The sequence below is a fragment of the Gossypium hirsutum genome, chromosome A03, assembly GCF_007990345.1.
Source record: "Gossypium hirsutum isolate 1008001.06 chromosome A03, Gossypium_hirsutum_v2.1, whole genome shotgun sequence".
Classification (NCBI taxonomy): Eukaryota; Viridiplantae; Streptophyta; class Magnoliopsida; order Malvales; family Malvaceae; genus Gossypium; species Gossypium hirsutum.
The window spans coordinates 62705614-62724620 of NC_053426.1; the positions used below are offsets into that span (position 1 = coordinate 62705614).

General features: G+C 29.5%; 1 protein-coding gene and 1 long non-coding RNA gene across 2 annotated transcripts; both read right to left on the reverse strand.

Moving 5' to 3' along the window:
- Nucleotides 1-9269: 9269 nt before the first annotated feature.
- Nucleotides 9270-11681, reverse strand: LOC121223137 (sphinganine C4-monooxygenase 2). Its single transcript, XM_041104219.1, has 2 exons — nucleotides 10236-11681; nucleotides 9270-10059 (listed from the first exon to the last, which is right to left on the reverse strand). Exons 1-2 carry the CDS (start codon nucleotides 10458-10460, stop codon nucleotides 9505-9507), a joined length of 780 nt encoding a protein of 259 aa, XP_040960153.1. The 5' UTR covers nucleotides 10461-11681; the 3' UTR covers nucleotides 9270-9504.
- A 1792-nt stretch (nucleotides 11682-13473) lies between these two features.
- Nucleotides 13474-14913, reverse strand: LOC107939156 (uncharacterized). The gene is made up of 2 exons (XR_001695067.2): nucleotides 14589-14913; nucleotides 13474-13822 (listed from the first exon to the last, which is right to left on the reverse strand). It is a non-coding gene; the product is annotated as an uncharacterized lncRNA (long non-coding RNA).
- Between the last annotated feature and the right edge of the window lie 4094 nt (nucleotides 14914-19007).

The window sequence follows — 19007 nt, forward strand, 5'->3', positions numbered from 1 at the left end:
GACCTAAAGAAGTGATTTTCCAAAATGTTCCATAAGCTTATTTCATTTAATACACATTATCCCATATAAAATAAAAAACTTAAAACTTCAAAATAATTTTTTATTTAAGTCTGATATATTTAAATTTTATTCAACTTTTGTAAGAGTTTATCAACCTTCAATAAAAGATGAGTGTTTAAAAGTGTTCACTAAAAATGTGCAACACTAAGATTGCAATAATTTTTTTTAATTAGAGGCTATATTGTGAATTGGCAGTACATTCATTCTCTTGCAAAAGTCTTATACATATAAATAATTTATCGTAATATCTCTAATGTATATGCTCTTTAGTTGTTATACTCTTTATTAAACAAATTATTTCCAATAATTGCAATACATTTCATGAACAACTCAAACCTTTTCAATTACTTTTTCTTTTATGAATAAAAAAGACCTTTGGAAGGCTCTAATCCAAATATAGGAAAAGATATTTGAATTAAATATTTTTAAAAAATAAAACTTATGGGAGTAATCAATATCTAATTTATTACATTTTTGTTTTCAAATTTTAAATAATATAAGATTCAATTTTTATTAATTTTAAATTTCTGAACGAGTTAGTGTTATAAGTCAATTAAATATCAATTTGGTTGGAGAAACGATTCAAATACTCTTACGTATTTAAACTAAATTATATTTTGATAATTGTAACACCCCTTACCTATACCCGAGACAGGGATAAGATACAGGGCATTACCGAATACATACACAGTTTTTCATGCAAAACTGGGCTATAATTTTTCTTTAAAAACAATTTCATTCATTCGTACACAAGTTGTCCTTAATATGGGCCTATGAGGCCCAAAACAACCATCGGAAGGGATTCAGGACTGAATCAAAGACTTTAGAAAAGTTTGGGAAAATTTCCTCAATGCAGTGCCACACGCCCGTATGGGACAAAGGACACGCTCGTGTTCTCTGGTCATGTAGCTCTCAAACTATGACGTCAGCATCAATTAGGGTCACACGGTCGTGTCACACACCCGTGTGGCTAGACCGTGTGGTCAATTAAAATTAAATGATTTTTCATAAAAATGGTGTAGACTTCACACGGCCAAAGTACATGCCCATGTGGATAAGTCATGTCTCTCACACGGCCAAGACACACGCCCGTGTCTTAGCCTGTGTGTTTACTACTGAGCATACTGACTTGCAAAATTAGGGTGCAAGGGGCACACGGCCTTTCAACACGCCCATGGGGCAGACTGTGTGTCACACACGGTCTAGACACATACCCATCTGTCTGCCTATGTGGACCAATTAAGGGCTATTTTCCAAGCCAATAGTCACCCTCACTCACTTATACATTTAAACACATTTCATAACATGCAACATGACATGTTTAGGCACTCAAATATTCCACACCATGGCACTCTCACATCTTCCTAATGTCATCCTATTACACATTCATTTTGTTACACCATTTAGAAGCATTCCACACCAATTTCATGCATTTGTTATCATAACTTCAAATTATGCATTCATGTTTATAGTCATTTTTAAGTCATTAGGTAATCCCTTATCTTTTAGCATCTAGTCCATACTTTATCATGCATTCACCAATCAACAACATATCACATCATCAAGGCACTAACACACACATGCATGGGCAATTAGATTACAACCCAATTATCAAATATAAGCCATATCACATTGCCATTACAAAATGAATCATCACTATCATAGGCCCTTACAAATTGGCCAAATAGCATGACACATATCACAAAATAACTAAGTTCCCTATACATGCCATACTCAAAATAACAGTTTCACTATACCCAATAATCTTTTGATAATGTGATTGAATGCTCCGACAACTTCCGATCCCTGAGCTAGCTTGGCGGAACTACAAAGGATAGAAAGGAAAATGGTTAACATTAAAGCTTAGGAAGTCCACATGCAAATAATATGCAATAGTAGTAAGCAATCAATATACAAGGACATAGCAACATATACATAAAGATTATTCATCATTCAAACCTTTTTGGCTTACTTATCACATGTACACATATATATATACTTGCTCATCACGAATCGTTCTTTGCCAAGGCATTATTCATAGGTTTAGCGTACATACCTGTACTCATCGTAGTATATCATATAACCATACCTCTTTATCGTGCCCTCCTCAGGACTTTCATCACATCATTCATTATAATACCCGTTGAACACTCGAAATACTATTGGATACACGAAAATTCGCACATAAGTGCCACATATACATACATAGCCAAAGCTACCACATAACATGTAATGCTCACGGAGGATCTATTCACGGGCTTGCTCGTATAAGCTATCGGTCAAGGTGTAACTACACGGGCTACTCACAAAAGTTGTCAGGTATCTGACCACTCAAGAATTACCTAGCCACTGGTAAGATGTAGAAGACCATTGCCCGAAACTTAATCACATGTATCGTATCCATCATGAACTCGGACCACTCAACGAGCTCGGATGCTGGCATCCATAACAAACTCGAACCTCTTAACGAGCTCGGATGCCACTTATATCACGAACCCGGACGACTCAATGAGTTCGGACTTCTTAATTCCTAATGACATGTCACTTGTATCCTAAACTATTCCTAAGGTTCAAACGGGATTTTCCTCACTTGCGTATGGTACCTTTATCACACTTGTTCGTGACGTCGTGGATAACGACCATAACATTACTCATGCTTTCATAACCATCAGTACGCATAACATTCATAATAATAACAAATATTTATCATACAATATCAATACGTTAAAATGTACTACAACATCACATTAGTTGCATATGTACTTACCTCGATACAAAAATGATGATAATCGAGCCTAATCGTTATATACTTTATTCTTCCCTCGATCAAGACCCGGTTCACGTTTTTCTTAATCTATAATGCCAAATTTAACTTATTTATTAATCACATTATTCAAATCAATCCATAATTCATGCCTTGGTAAAATTACCTTTTTACCCTAACTTTTCACTTTTTTACAGTTTAGTCCCTAAGCTCGTAAAATGAAATGCATACATTTTCTTTGTTACCCAAGCCTAGCCGAACCTTTACTATGCTCATATCAGCCCATATTTTCTCTTATTTCACATTATCACTACTTACTTTTACACTTTTACAAACAAGTCCCCTTTTTAGGTGTTTTCACTAAAAATCACTTAGTAAAATATGCTTATCATACATCAAACATTCATACTCCTCCATTAATCATTAAAATACATGCATGTTTCACATGGGTCAATTTCATACATGAACCCTAGCTCAAAATATAGCTAGAAGTGGGTAGATCATGCTTCAATGACTTTAAAAATACAAAGAACATTACAAATGGGGCTAGAGAGCACTTACAATCAAGCTTGGAAATGTTGAACAAACTCTGGCTATGGTGTCTTGCAATTTTCGGAAATGGGAGAAGAAGATGGACACTAATTTTGACTTATTTTTCCCTTTTTATTCTTTTAATTACCAAATGACCAAAATACCCTTAGGGTTTTTCTTTTAAATTTTTTCTATGCATGTCCATTTTTGTCCAAAATTATAAAAATTGGTCAAATTGCTAATTAGGACCTTCTAATTCATTATCTAAAGCAATTTCATGCTTAAAGCTTCTAGAATGCAATTTTTACATCTTATTCAATTTGGTCCCTAAAATTCAATCAGACATTTTATGCATAGAATTTCTTCATGAAACTTTCACATAAGCATGCATTCATAACATAAACCTCATAAGAATCATATAATAATTATTTCTATCTCAAATTTATGGTCTCGAAACCACTGTTCCGACTAGGCCCTAATTCGGGATGTTACAATAATTGTACTTTTATCTTTTTATATTTTTAATAAAATTAATAATAAAAAAACTTACATATAGTGAGATTTGAACCTATGATGCCAACATAAATAAAAGTTTAACTTTACCACTTTAACCAAAACTTCAATTTAATCTTTTATATAAATTTAAATATTTTTACCTGAAAAAAGTCTTTTCACCCACATCTTTCGTATCTCTACTAACTTTAAACTTTTGATTGAACTAGTTTCATGAGTCAACCAAAAAATTCGGTTGGAGAAATGACTAGATTATTATTCCATATTTAAAATAAGTTATATTATTATGAGAGTATTTCAATCTTTTTCATTTTTAATAAAACTAATAAAAAACTTACATATGATGAGATTTGAACCTAGGACACCAACATAAGTAAAACTTCAATCTTATCATTTTAATCAAGGTTTCAACTTAAATATTTCTTTTTATAAATTTTCATATTTTTACCCAAAAAAAACTTCAAACTTACATTTTATATCTTTATTAACTTTAAACCCCAAATTAACTTAAATCAAAACTGACTTAAATACTCTTTCTTGTTGAAAATAAATCATATTATTACAACTATATTTTGATGTTTTATATTTTTAATAAAACTAATAAATAATTTGGCCTAAACAATAAAACAAAAACTCAACTTTATTATTCCATGTCGATTTTTTATAAATATTAATATTTTTATTAATTTTTTACTCACGTTGTTTTTTTTTTTTTTTTTTTTTTTTTTTTGCACACCCATACGCCTGTTGTCTCTAAAACATCTGTAAAAGTCATCCCTCTAATCTGATTTTATTCCAATTTGAGAATCCTCCTCGTGTTGATTCAGGCTAGCCAAGTGTCAATCAATTTGTCTTTTTTTGAAATTTTTGCTTTTCTATTTTCTATTAGAAAGATACGAAAAGAACAAGAAAGATTGGGCTTGTCTTCGTGTTTTATTGGTTTAAAGTTTTTCTAATTTATATAAATTTTATAAGATTCATGATTTTGACATATTTATATCATGTTCATTGAGTTACTTTTGATTTTTCATATACATAAGAGTTTTATAATTATATGTAACTTGTTATATGTTTATAATTTATTTTATTTGACATTAAAAATTATTATTTAATGTGAAATATCTTGCTGTATATTAATTCACTTAGGATTTTGCATAGAATTTTGCAGTTATTCAATTTCATTTCATGGGTAAAATTTATAAATTTATTTAGAATTCTCATTTTTATACAATGTAAAATTTTTCATGTTAATAACTTATTTTACTAATATTTTGATAATTTTATAGAGTTAATATCACCCCTCAATTGATCTCAATTTAATTGTAAAATTATTAAAATTTAATTATTTTTATAAAGTAATAAATATTAAATTGATGCTTTTCGTATTTTAATAAATATAAAAAATACATCTATGATGAAAATCATAATATTTGAACTCAAAATATCATAGTGTTTACTAACTCAACTCACCATTTTAAGCAAAGTCATAATTAATTTTTTTTAATTTTTCACATACATCATAAATGTATTATAATCTAATTTTATAATAATTCAAATTTCGCTTTCTTTTTTAAATTGGAGTTATTTTAATTTATCAGTTTAAAAATTTAATTTTTTATATAGTATATTTAAATTATTGATTAATTATGAAATTATAATATAAATATATTTTTTAAAAATCGTTATAGTTATACAATAACATAAAAACATGGTACATAAAATTTTAAATTCATTTTAGGCATATTTTGTAATACAATCGCTGAAGTACAAGATTAGATTATATTTTATTTTTTCAACTCAATAAATAGATAAATTAATTTTTGTATATTAAATAAATGAATAAATTAGTAATTTTTATAAAAAAATTATTCATTTGTAGTGTCAAAAATTAATGTGATTGACAGAATAATTAGATAGTAACATGTGACTTGTCACACGTAATTTGTATAAATATAAAAAAATCAAATTTTAATAATAAAATAAATAATTTTAACAAAAAATTAACTTATTATTGAATCTAATGTATAGACATCAATATATCAAATTATCAATATGCACAGTACAAAAGGTAAAATCCTAAAACATAGAAAATGCTTTTCCCGCATACTTTTGTAATAAAAGGTAATGGATAGAGGTTTTCAAGTATATTCATTGGCATATTCTTAAAATATTAGAAAACAGAACCCACGCTGGTGCTTAATCTATCAATTTGGATGATAAGGAATTGATATGACCACTTCACAATACAATTCTAGAAGAAACGCTTTTTCGGTTTTCCTCTCTTATATATTGGATTAATTTCCCCCACTTATATCGTCGTAAACAACACTTACAAAGCTGTTCTTATACCAATAAACTCCAATAGTCGACACGTGTGTCTGTCTCGTACACCCAAGGTCTTTTTTTTCTTCAGGAAATTGAGCACCAAATTTGTTTTTCTAAAGAGGAAAAAGAAAAAAGGTTGTCCCAAGTGGGAATTACATTTAACTGGGTCGACTCTTGTAGCTCGATAGCTTGCCACGTTAAAAGTTTCTTAATTGTTAATATGTATTATTTTTATTTCATAATTTTTTTATATGAACTTTTATGCTATACTACCATTATTTTCAGTATCATGTTCACAAAGGCGTGCCATTTTTAGAGTCTTGACTCGTTTGCGCTTTAAAATTTTTAAAAAAATTTAATTAGGTTCAAAATTTTATACTTTTAAAGTTTTTAAAATATTTTAAATATACTCTTTTAAATTTTTGAAAATTTTAATTAAACTTTCTTAAAATTTTTTGAAAATTCTCATAATCTCATAAAAATTTCAATTAAACCCTCAATATTTAAAAAAAATTATTAAATTCTTAAAATTTTTGAAAATTTTACCATCCAAAATGCCAGAATCCGCCATGTTGATGTTGTTTTCTATTTATCGAAGTTTATATAATTTATTATAATAACTCAATTAGACCTGTTGTATGTAACTTCATCTTTCTCCTTTTCTTTACATATTATATAATATTACTTTAATTTGAAAAGAAAATTATATCTTGTTATTATATTTATGTTATTTTGTATTTAATATAAATTATATAATTTGCTGCACATCTATATTTTGTTTCATGTGCATTTTAACATTTTTGTATATTTATGGTGTAAACATGGAATTTTTCGTCAAATCATTAGATTTTAATATTTTTATTTTTATAGAGATAATTATTAATTTTATATATAAATTTTATAATTTGATACAAAATTTTTATTTGGTGCAATTATATTATGAAACTTGAATTGTGGGTATATGTATACATAAAATTTTTATTTTGATTTAATTATACACATTTAAAGAAATTAATATATACATTTATTTTCATATTAGATTAATATAACTGTTTGTGTATGTAAGATCCATCATAAAATGGTGCTAATTCGATAATGTTGTTAGTGATTTTTAAAAGTTAAATCAAATTAAAATTTCATGTATAAAATAACACAAAATCGAAGTTCATATATGACATTATACATTAGATTAAAGTTCATATATATAGTTTTGATTTTATCCCTTTTTATATTATCTTAATTCATTTCATATTTTGTATAATTTATTATAATAATATAATTTTAATCTTAAATTTATTTATTTAAAATTTTAATAAATACAAATATTATACATTAAGACTTCAATTTAACGAAAGCATACTTGAACATATATATACGTATGAGCTCTCGTATTTGACTTGATGATTAAATGTTGTTCACCTATAGAACTCACCTGGATTTGAGTCTTCGAGAGAGTAAGTGATGGATCTTTTCTTGAGAAGCTTTTAGTGGACGTAGTGAGTACGTGTATGGTGTGGGTGTATCCTTACCTTATATATGAATACCAACACTATAATTGTACGATACCAAAAGGAAACATATATATATATGCATATGATTGATATGTTGTCCTTTGGTTCATATTCGTAACATGTAATTTTTCGTCACATCATGAGTTTTAATACTTGTTTAAAATTTTTATATAATTTCAATTTATTTCATAGTTTCATTAAATTTATTATAATAAATTAATTTTAATCTTAAACTTATTTATTTAACATGGAAATAATTATAATTATTATACATTAAGACTTCAAACTAATGAAAGCATTCTTTAACTTATATATGCATATAATTGATATGGTGATTAGACGTATTCATGGGTCGGGTCATTCGGCCTGGCCCGAAGGCTGCCCGAAATGTGAGAGAGTTTGGGCAAAAATATAAACTCGAAAAATGGGCTTAAACAAAAAATAAGACTCGTTTAAAAAACGGATCAGGCCTCGAGTAAGGCATTTTTGGCCTGGGCCCGGCCTGGCCCAAATTAACTAAAGGACAAAACAAACTATTTTTTAAAATATTATTTTCTCGTTGTTTTCTCTCTATTTTGTTACCATTTTACTTATGTTGCTACTATTTTGTTGTTATTGTTTGGATATTGTATAAAATATTTTTTTATTATTTTAAAGACATTTGTTAATTTTGTTATTATTTTAGAGACATTTGCTTGTTAAGTTGCATCTATCTTAGTGTTATTTAAGTATATATATTTTTTAAAATTTATTTTTAATTTTTTGGGAAATATTTATTTTGATGTTTTTAATATTTTTGATGTATTATATATATTTTAAAATTATATAAAAAAATACTATAAAATTAATATGGGTGGATCAAGTTGGGCCCAGGTTGTAGTATTTTTATTCAGATCAAGCTTGAGCAACATTTTAAGCCCATTTTTTGGGCCCGGGCCTAGCAAACAAACTTACATTTTTAGTTAAGCCTAGCCCGGCCCGGCTCATGCACATCTCTAATGATGATGTCCTCTCCTTTATTTTAAGCCAGAAATATGTCGTCTTTTTTTTTCCTTTTTCTTTTTGTTAGCCAGAAATAGATAATAATAAAAAGAAATTTGTTTACTCTTCAAAAAAAATTTTCTGCCAAATAATTTTTAATGTTTGACGTTATGATTTACTCAGGAACAGGCTTCCAGCATCGCCACGAGCCTCCTGCTGCTATTTGACCTATGTTACAGAAGGATGCTGCTTCACTCTAGGTGCTGGTATTTAGTCTAATTTGTCTTTGAACTCTTTATTTGTACCCACCCACTCCCCCCCCCCCAAAAAAAAAAAAAAAATCACCAGTTCGATTTGATCAGATTCGAGCTGTGAATTGGCATACATCTAATAAAATACACTAACTTCGATGATATTTAAAAGGTTTAACTTTGTAGATGTTTGGGATAGAGATAAAAACAATGCCAAAATCAAGCTGCTAAAAGAAATGAGTTAACCATTTGAAGAATATAAGCTTCAAGTTTTATTCATAATATTTAGTTCAATACCAGATTTGCCTTTATTGCCAGTGAAGCAGAGAAATATATAGAATACATATAGATATTATATATAAAAACTAATGGAACATTCATCAATATCCATGCTCACTAGTCATCATAATTGACTTAGTTTCACACCAGATTTGCCTTTACTCCTAGTGAAGCATAGTAGTACACATAATACATACACATTAGATACATATATAAAACCTAATGGAACATTCATCAATCCATGCTCACTAGTTATCATAATTGGCTGATTAATCAAGTAATTAATCAATCAATCCTTCTTGTGTTCTTGATCAGCACGTCGTACTTCAAGGCCGCCATCAGGTCTCTTCTCAAGTGAATAAGGCATATAGGTTCCTAGAATTCTGTCCCATATGTCAAAGTAGACAGAGAAGTTGTATTTGGTACCATAAAGCTGATGGTGGACATCATGGTATGCCGAATTGTTGTTAAAAAAGAGGTAAAAGGGGTTTCCGGGAAGCTTCATCCCGCAATGATCATCCACTAATTTAAGGATGGTAAAGGAGGAGAAAAACATGGCAGTCCGAGGAGACATGCCGGAGAGGAGTACAGCTAATGTTCCGCCCATGGTGTCCAAGAACCCCTCAATTGGATGCATATACTGTCCTCCAAATGAATAGGGAACAACCAGCCGGTGATGCGGAACATGAAGGTGTTTGTATAAAAACTTGTTCTGATGCAAGTACCAATGTACAAAAAACGACCATGTATCTATCACCACCATTGCTATCACCAATTGCTTGGCTAGAAGAAGCAAGGTTAGTGATTTCTTTGGAGATGCCTCACCATCTTTTTCTCTTGTTACCTGCAACCAAAACAAATTAAGTTCCAAGTTCTGATACAAATAGAAAATGGTGGTGCTCTGATATTTTATCTGATCCTTGAAAGTTACAAACTTACAATAAAAAGAAGAAAAATTTTGTTTATAATTGCATCCAAAGAAAGGAAAAGAAAAGAAAAGCCATTAATTGCTACTCATACCGCATACGTGAAGAGGTTAATAGCAATTGACATGACTTGATGGCAAAGAACGGCTTTGAAGACTTCCTTTCTGGACACCAAATTCTTCTCCTCCTCTTCTTTCTTGGAGTGCAACTTGTACTTCTCAAACCTTGACTCAAACATCACATACATACCTGAGTATATCCAATAAACAGCAATTGGCACCAAAGTGGCCAGCAATTCCTCCGACGTTACAAAAGCCATCCCAGTTTTTGAACTTAATCTCCCTTTCAAGTGTTCAATTCTAATAATAGCAATGGAAATGTGTCTTGTTCAATTACACTATGCAATAGTCTTCTTATAGTTCATAATTGACAGTGATTGAAATTCATAAAATGTAACTAGAGCATGGAATAAGGGGAAAATTTTTTTATATATATTTGCGTATATACACCTTTAATTGTTGACCATTCAAAACACAAAAAAGTAAGAATTTTGATTGTGTAAAATTTATATGAAAACTTTAAGCCAGAAATATGTTGTCTTTTTTTTATGTTAGCCAGAAATAGATAATAATAAAAAGAAATTTCCTTACTTTTAATTTTTTTTGTCAAATTTTTATTTCTTGATGCTATGATTTATCATTTTTCCTCTCTCCAGAATAATAGAGAGAATACATATCATCATTATATCTTTTGAAAAAGGAAACCACTACATCAATTCAAAAAGAAAAATTAGAAAAGAAAAAAATAAAAAAAAATATGTGATAGTTTAATTGGTGTACCCTGATGGAAATGATTGAAGCTTTTCGTCTTATGTTTGCCTAAACAAAGCTTATTTTTAATTGTCTTAAAAGAAAAAGAAAAACGCTTTTTAGTTATTTTATTTATTAATTTTTAGTTATCTTAAGTAACTTTAAGATAGATTTAAAAAATCTAGAATATATCCCCATAAAAGTAATTGGATAACTCTTAGGATCCTTACTATAATTTTGCTTTGAATTTCCTCCAATCTCATCACAGTTTCATTGTTGAGGTGTTGGATAAATTTTCAGTAGGATAAACGTGCTTCTCTTTTTCTAATTCGAGCTTATCTTTAATGGAGTAATTTTATCCCGTCCAATTTTTGAATTATTATTTATTATATTATTTTTTTAATACAATTGAAGTTTAATTATTTTAAATTATTATTTAATATGAAAAGATTTTAATATATTTTATAAATGAGCGTAAATATAATTTTGAATAAATTTTAATTAAGGGCGAGTAAAATTCAATTCTAACTCAAAAAAATTGAAAAAAAATTTAAATTTTGAATTATTCGAGTTAAATTAATCGAGTTAATCAAATCAACTCGATTTTTTTCTAATTTCGTGTTCGAATTTAGTTAAATTTTTAATTTAAATAATTCGAATAAATTAAATATCTAACTCTTTTACTTTCTTTCTCCTTAAACCTCCTCCTTAGAAGTCAAAATCGTTTTACTTTCCCAAAAAAATTAACTTCATCAAAGCCCACATTTTTTTTCTTTTATGTTCCCACAAAACTTTTATTCCCCAAACTTTTCAAAAAAAATTTTCCATTTGCTTTCCTACAAAATTTTAATTTTCTCTTAAATCCCAAATTTTTTTTCGAATTTATGTCTACTATTTATATTATTGAATTAAATTTCACATTTTGTACTATTTATATTATTATGTTGTTTAATAATATTGAATCTTTTTCAATTTCTGTTAAAATTAAATTATTGATGATGACATAAAATATTCAGTTAAAATTTTTTGTTGGTATCAATTTCATATTTTATCTTTAAAATAACTTTTATTAAAAAGTCACATTTTTATATTTAATATATTTTTTAATTTCAAAATACATTGTGGCAAGAACCAGAAGATAATTGAAGCAACTAAGCAAGCAAAGATGTTAACTTGTATATAAAATATTAATAAATAAATTATAAGAGAATAAATTATGAGAATATGAAAGTTAATAACAAATTTAATTATGGTGGGTAAATTTGATTATGCTGGGTGGCAGTGGTTATAAGGACCCGAAGTCATTGTTTTAGTTTAACTCAAACAAATATATTTGATTCAATTCAAGAAAATTTCAAATCGAGTTAGGATCATAAAATAAGATTTGTCAACTCGATTAACTTAAAATTTTTTTATTCGATTCGATCAAATACTCATCCCTAATTTTAATAATTTTTTGATAATAATTGTATTTCTTTTATTCCACAAGTAACTTTAAAAAATTGGCATCTGCCCCCTCCTTTTTTTTTTTTAAATATTTCAACCTTTACTCCTCCTTTTGGTGTCTAAAATCTCCACTTAGAGTATACCAAATATTTTCTTTTTTTTTTTAATATAAATAAAATTTTAATATTTTTATTTTGTATCATATAGGATGAGTATTTAGTATACTAGCAATATATCCTGTTCTTGCTTGCGGCAATATACCAAATAATTTCTCTTATATATAAACATATGTTATGTCTTGGATGATTATTTTGTACTCTCATATCACTATTTTTTTTTCAATATTAAGAATAAGAGATTAAAGTAAAACGATTTAAACCTATACCGAACAAGTATCTGAAAATAACTTTGAACACCATTCCGTTGAAAGTTATCTCACCGCCTGAATCAATTCAAACATATATTTTATACTACTGTAATACTTGATCTTAATACTATATTAACTGATCACAGGGAGTCAATTTTACCATCAAATAGACCCCTTAAAAATCAAATATTTGAAAATAAACGAAAACACACATATAAAGGACTTAGCAAATTGATGTAGCGAGTAATTAAAATAAACTAAAATATATTTTGAACCTATGTACATGCTAAAAATTTATTTGATATAGCTTTCATGCATTTTAATATTTTTTTATTAATTTTGTGTCATTTTATTTTGCATAAGCCATTATAACAATTTAATTTAGAAAATGATATATATGTTCATGTTATATTATGTCTAAACTCATCTCATTTTATATAAATTTTAATAATATTCAATTTAGGGAAAAAAATTGTGGATTCATATCGTGTTTTTGTTTTGTGTATTTAAATTGTTGTTCAATTTTATAAGCTTTTATATGTAATTAATTTGTCATGTAAATCTCGGTAGTTGATGTGTTTGTACCATTTTTGTATTTTTTATAAAATAATGTTGATTTTATATGATTTCTTAGTTGAACTAATATTTTAGATAATACATAATAATAATTTAATTTTTAATCTAAATTCTTTTTTATAATTAAAGAAGAATTCGGTAAAATATATTATCATTCTCTCCATCCCTTCTGTCATCAGCCATTCCTACAAATAAAGAAATTCTTGGCCTTTCTTACTTTATCCTAGCAAATAATAACATAATTACCCTCAGAGCTCAAAATACTATAATTAGGTTGTCAGTATCAAAATCAAATTCTGCAAATTAACCCCTTTTCTTGGATGCTCTAGTAATTCTCGAGGTGCGATGTGTAATATCCAAATTAACTTAATCCCCATCTATTGATGTTTTGTCATCATAAATAAAAAATATTCCATCCATGTCGTCAAGTATAGAAGCTCGATTAATCCAGCTCAAGAGGTCTAAAGCTCACGGAGCGTGTCTCTGAAAACCAAAATCACATACTCAGAATGAGCCCGCAAGCTATAGCTTATAACAAAACCAAAATAGTTCACATTTGCTCTTAAACATTACTTGAAAATAAAAAAGATAGTAATATATTGATTCTCCGAATAAATTCAATTAAATTTTGATTTCTTATTTCTTTAAATTAATTTTTAATTAGAGAGACTCAGGTCCAAAAATCAAATTCCAGTGTCGGTCCAACTTTCAGGCCAAATTGAAGTCCAAATCTGTACGAGTTAATAGCAGAATCAAGGCAAGGGCCTGATATTAAAAGTCCAAAATCATGTACAAGGTCCGGTTAACATGTTACAAAGCGCAAGTTCTACGACAAATTCACAGTTTGGAATTAGGTTTCAATTGGTGCCCCCGCTTCTCATTGCATAGGAAATTGTTTTTTCTTAGAATGAATCTTAATTTTAATTATTATTTTTTCCAGAAAAGGAAGAGCACCAAATAGAGATCACAATCGGGATATGGAAAGGCACACAATAAATCAGAGAATATACACACAAAAATTACCAAAATGCACTCTGTGTTGTCACAAAGCTTATTCCTGCAAAAATTAACAAAACAACCCAAGTATCCAAACAGCGCGGAAAATACAAGAAATTCAGCAGTTTAACCAAAAATTACTTTCAAAGGTTCGGTTTTTATGTTGGCATGATGTTTTGAAAACCAATTAAAACCTGAAGTTTAACCAAAACATTTCAAATACGAAAAACAAAGTTGGAGAAGAGAACTTAACGATATGGTGATTCAGCAGGTATTAAAACCTTCGCAACGAAGAGGGCTTTGAACCTCATATTTCCGAATGGACTCGTGGAAGAGAAGGGCTTTTCTTTAGGTGCTCTCAAAGAGGATAAAATAATGTTTTGAAGGGTTTTTTTCTTAAAGTGTTTTCAAAGAGGATGAAATCATGTTTTATTTTTACGCATTTCATGGAGCAAGAGAATTAAGTTTTTTTTTTTTTTTTTGGTAGCCATGGGGAAGATGGGAGGTTAGGAAGATCGGCTGCGAGACAGATGAGAGAAAATGGAAGAGGCAGCGCATGAGAGTATTGAGAATGGACGGGATCCCTATGCTTTTATAATTAGGTTAGTATGAGGATATGGGAAAATTCCAACATAAATATGCCAGTTTTATCCCGCATTCATTTTGGTCCCTCATTCGGGTTTTTTTTTTTTCGTTTTTATTATTTTCACATCACATATGTACTCGGGCAGGAGGTCAGATATTTGCGTTTTTTTTAATCCAAATTTTAATTCGTAAATTTATCTAAAAATTTGAATTTCTAAATTACACAAGTATTTCTTTCCTAATGTGAATCTATATTAAATATTGTTATTACTTTAATATTTGAATTTACAAAAAAAATTAAATTTAGTATTTTCAATTATATGTTAGATATCTTAATCTGCCAAAAATTCAAATCTAAATATGTGAAATAATATAAAATTGAAAAAAAACTAATTTTAAATATTTTTTTCATAATTAACAATAGATAAATGCAAAATAAAAATAGTTAAAAAACAATCTAATCAAATTAAATATAGGGATTTCAGAACAAGATAAATATACTTAACATAAACATACAAATTCCAAAAAAAAAAGTTACAAGTTACAGAACAATTGTGAAAAATCTGAATTTAACATTTTCAACTGTATGTCAAATATCCTGCAAAAATCCCAATATGAATAAAAAAAAGTAGTTTTAAATAAAATTTATTTATAATTAACAATAAATAAATACAAACTAAATTAAACATAACAATTTCACAACAATTTAAATATACCTAACAGTTGTCGATTGAGTCTTAGTTCGATTGGCATGGGCATTATTGCCAATGCAGGAGGATGTAGGTTCAAGTGCAGTGAAGTGCATTATCTTCCTATTTATGGGTTAGGGAGGGGCTATGGATAATTCTAAGTATTGTGTTAAAAAGAACATATATGATTAGAACTTTTGAGATTGTTTAAACCTAACAACTTAAACATAATAATTTCAAACAAATTAAGAGATACATAACAATCCCAAATAATTTAACCCTATTTATATAATTCTAATTGTATATATTATAATACACCATAAAGTTAGTTATCTTTTAAAGAAGAATATTAATATAAAGAGAGTAACGAAATAGAAACAATAGAAAATGGGTAGGAAGACAAACTAACCCTAAGTCAATAGGCTTACCCCATACGCTCGATCCTAACATTTGTCCTAAACCTAGTGTCAACATGAACATAATCAGAAAGCAAAACCTAAACAAGGGGGCACAAAGTTCCAAGTAACATGATGAGCATGCAACACAACTAGCCGGGCCAAAGAGTGGCATTGTTTACATTTCGTCAAATTCATCAAAAGGACACATCAGTAAACTAATTTTTCAATACAAGTCAATAATGCAATTTCATACCAAATTCTAATATACTAGTCAAACGGCTAACCAAAGCTCTATAAACCCGTTGATTATCAAGCTCGAAAATAACCTTATCCATATTCGCCTGTTTGAGCCAGTAGTGTCATTGCCATATTTACCAGACAAGCAACCTTCTATAAAACTAGCAACAGTGACAATTTCCACATTAAAGCCCAGTGAATCCCACACCTTAGTAGCTTTGGGGAAAAAGAATAATGCATGATTCAATGTTTTCAGCTCGCTACATAAGCAACGATAATCAATTTAAGCTCAATATACACCAAATGGGTGAATTGATGTTTTAAAAATTTAAAGAAAAGATGACAATCAAAGAGGACTCAAGAATTTATAGTGGTTTGACCCTAATTGCCTACCTTCACTACCTTAGCTTACCACAACTAAGGATTTCCAAGATTCACTCATTGAACCTTTTAAAGACAAGGTTTAAACTTTATAATTTCTATCTTTTCAAAAGGAAAAATATGACCTGTCACACCCGAATTCCTTTAAACTCAGAAATTTAGAACATTTAGGGGTTAAACCGAAAGAGATTGCAAACTGGTTATGTTCATTGAAAAATTAGGAAAATATAGAAATGAATGTAGCATGGTTAGAATCTAAATCTAAATCTAAATCAATAGAATTAGAACCATCGTGTTCCATAGTGGGGGACAAAATGATTATGAATGGGTGGATGTTGTAGGATTAGGGATCGTGCAGGAAGGGCTATAAATAGCTGAGAAATGACTTCTCGAGAGACTTCTTCTCCAGTCTGTTTTGTTTTTTTTCTTCAACTTCTTCCTTAGAAGCTCTTGGAGGAGATGCATACGAGGAAGCTCTGCATGGAGTGATAATCGAGAGGTTTAATATGGAAAATTAGAGAAACCAGTAAACTGGTAAGGTTTCGAGCCCTTCAGTGTATGTAAGACTTAGAAAAATAATGTAACACCCCCAACTCGTATCTGTTGTAGAAGTAGGGTTACGAGATCAATTCACAACATATAGCATACATTTATCAAACATAAATCATTCAATCTCATAAATCATTCAACACAATCACATTGTCCCTTATAAGGGCCTATGGGGACTTAAACATGCTTTAGAAGTGGTTTGGGACTAAATCGATAACATATGAAAATTTTGGAAACTTAGAAAAAAATTTCAACCATACAAGGGTCACAAGCCCGTGTGATAGGCTGTGTTCCTCGCATGGCTCCAGATACGCCAGTGTCTCAAGCCTGTGAAATTTGGAGGGTATACTGACTTATGCAATATGGCCAAGTCTCACGCTCGTGTGCTAGGCCGTGTGCCAATTAGGGGATATACTGACTTGTACCACACGGCCAGTCACACGCCTGTGTGTGAGACTGTGTGGAGTATACGGACTTCAATTTAATTTCATCACCAGGGGACACACGGCCGTGTAACATGACCGTGTGTCACACACGGTTGAGACACATGCCCGTGTCTTTACCCGTGTAGACAAAAATAGGCCATTTGCAAGGCCAATTTGTCACCCCAACTTCCATGCACCTACAAAAGGTAAAATGGTACCATTTCATCATACAATTAGGAAGGCAAAATCATCAACCATTATAATTTCATCTATTCCAATTCTCAAATTTCTACCATTTACTTAGCCAAAACAATTTCAAAATAATATGGTTCATTTACCATAATTCACACAACCATTTGAGCATCTATAAACCATAACCACATTCATACCAAAACATACCAAAATAAGCTATCACTCATGGCTATATATGTACAAACCAAAACATATATATTTACAAGCCATTTCTAATAGCCAAACACACATCAATATTAACATCATTTACAAGCCAAATCTCATGGCTCTGATCACAACTAAACTACGACATTTAGCCTATACATGCCATATGCCAACAATGTATAATCCAAAAGTACCAACTTAGACATTTGATAGTGTGATGATGTTCCCAACGACTCCCGGATCCAAGCTAGCCTTGATTCACTATAAAACATAGAAAAATAACACGAAGTAAGCTTCATAGCTTAGTAAGCCCGTATGTGAACAATGAACAACTATCACCATTCATTCATCATTCATCATTCAAATAATAGAAAACGATATACAACAATTCTATTAAATCTCAAGGCTATTAAATGGTCATTCACATAACTTACGAAGGAAGTCATCAATTCCATAGTTTTAATGCTCAATTCATTACCGTACGTACCTGTACCATCTCATACCAATCTCATACTCAACTACATCTTTCATTTACCTATTGAACCATTCAGAATAGAAATCGGATACTCAAGGATCTCAATCGATAAGTACCTATACCATGCTCCGAAGCCAAATCAAGGTAACTTATCCCCGAAGTACCTATACCATGGCCCGTAGCCAAATCAAGGTAACTCATCTCCGAAATACCTATACCATAGCCTAAAGCAAAATCAAGGTATAATTCGCACTGAAGTGCCGATGTCGTGGCCTGAAGCCAACACAATAACCTAATGACATTTCACTAGCATCCTAAACTATTTCTAAGTTTCAACTGGGATTTCATGCTTGTCGAATCATCGTCGAATCATTCTCGAACTTGTCCGTAATCACATAATCACAAATCACACTATATCCAAGAATATGAAATACAATTAAAAATAAACTCATTGTCTGACACCTTTTACCCGTGTCCGATGCTTGTACAGGGTACGAGGCATTACCGTATTTAATTGTTCACAAGCATGCAAAAACC

What these genes read in the sequence shown, in the direction of transcription:
- LOC121223137 (XM_041104219.1), bottom strand. Translation starts at nt 10,460, where the DNA reads ATGGCTTTTGTAACGTCGGAGGAATTGCTGGCCACTTTGGTGCCAATT. An exon ending in TTAACCTCTTCACGTATGCG is followed by an intron (nt 10,060 to 10,235) that starts GTATGAGTAGCA and finishes TTTTGGTTGCAG; the next exon opens with GTAACAAGAGAAAAAGATGG.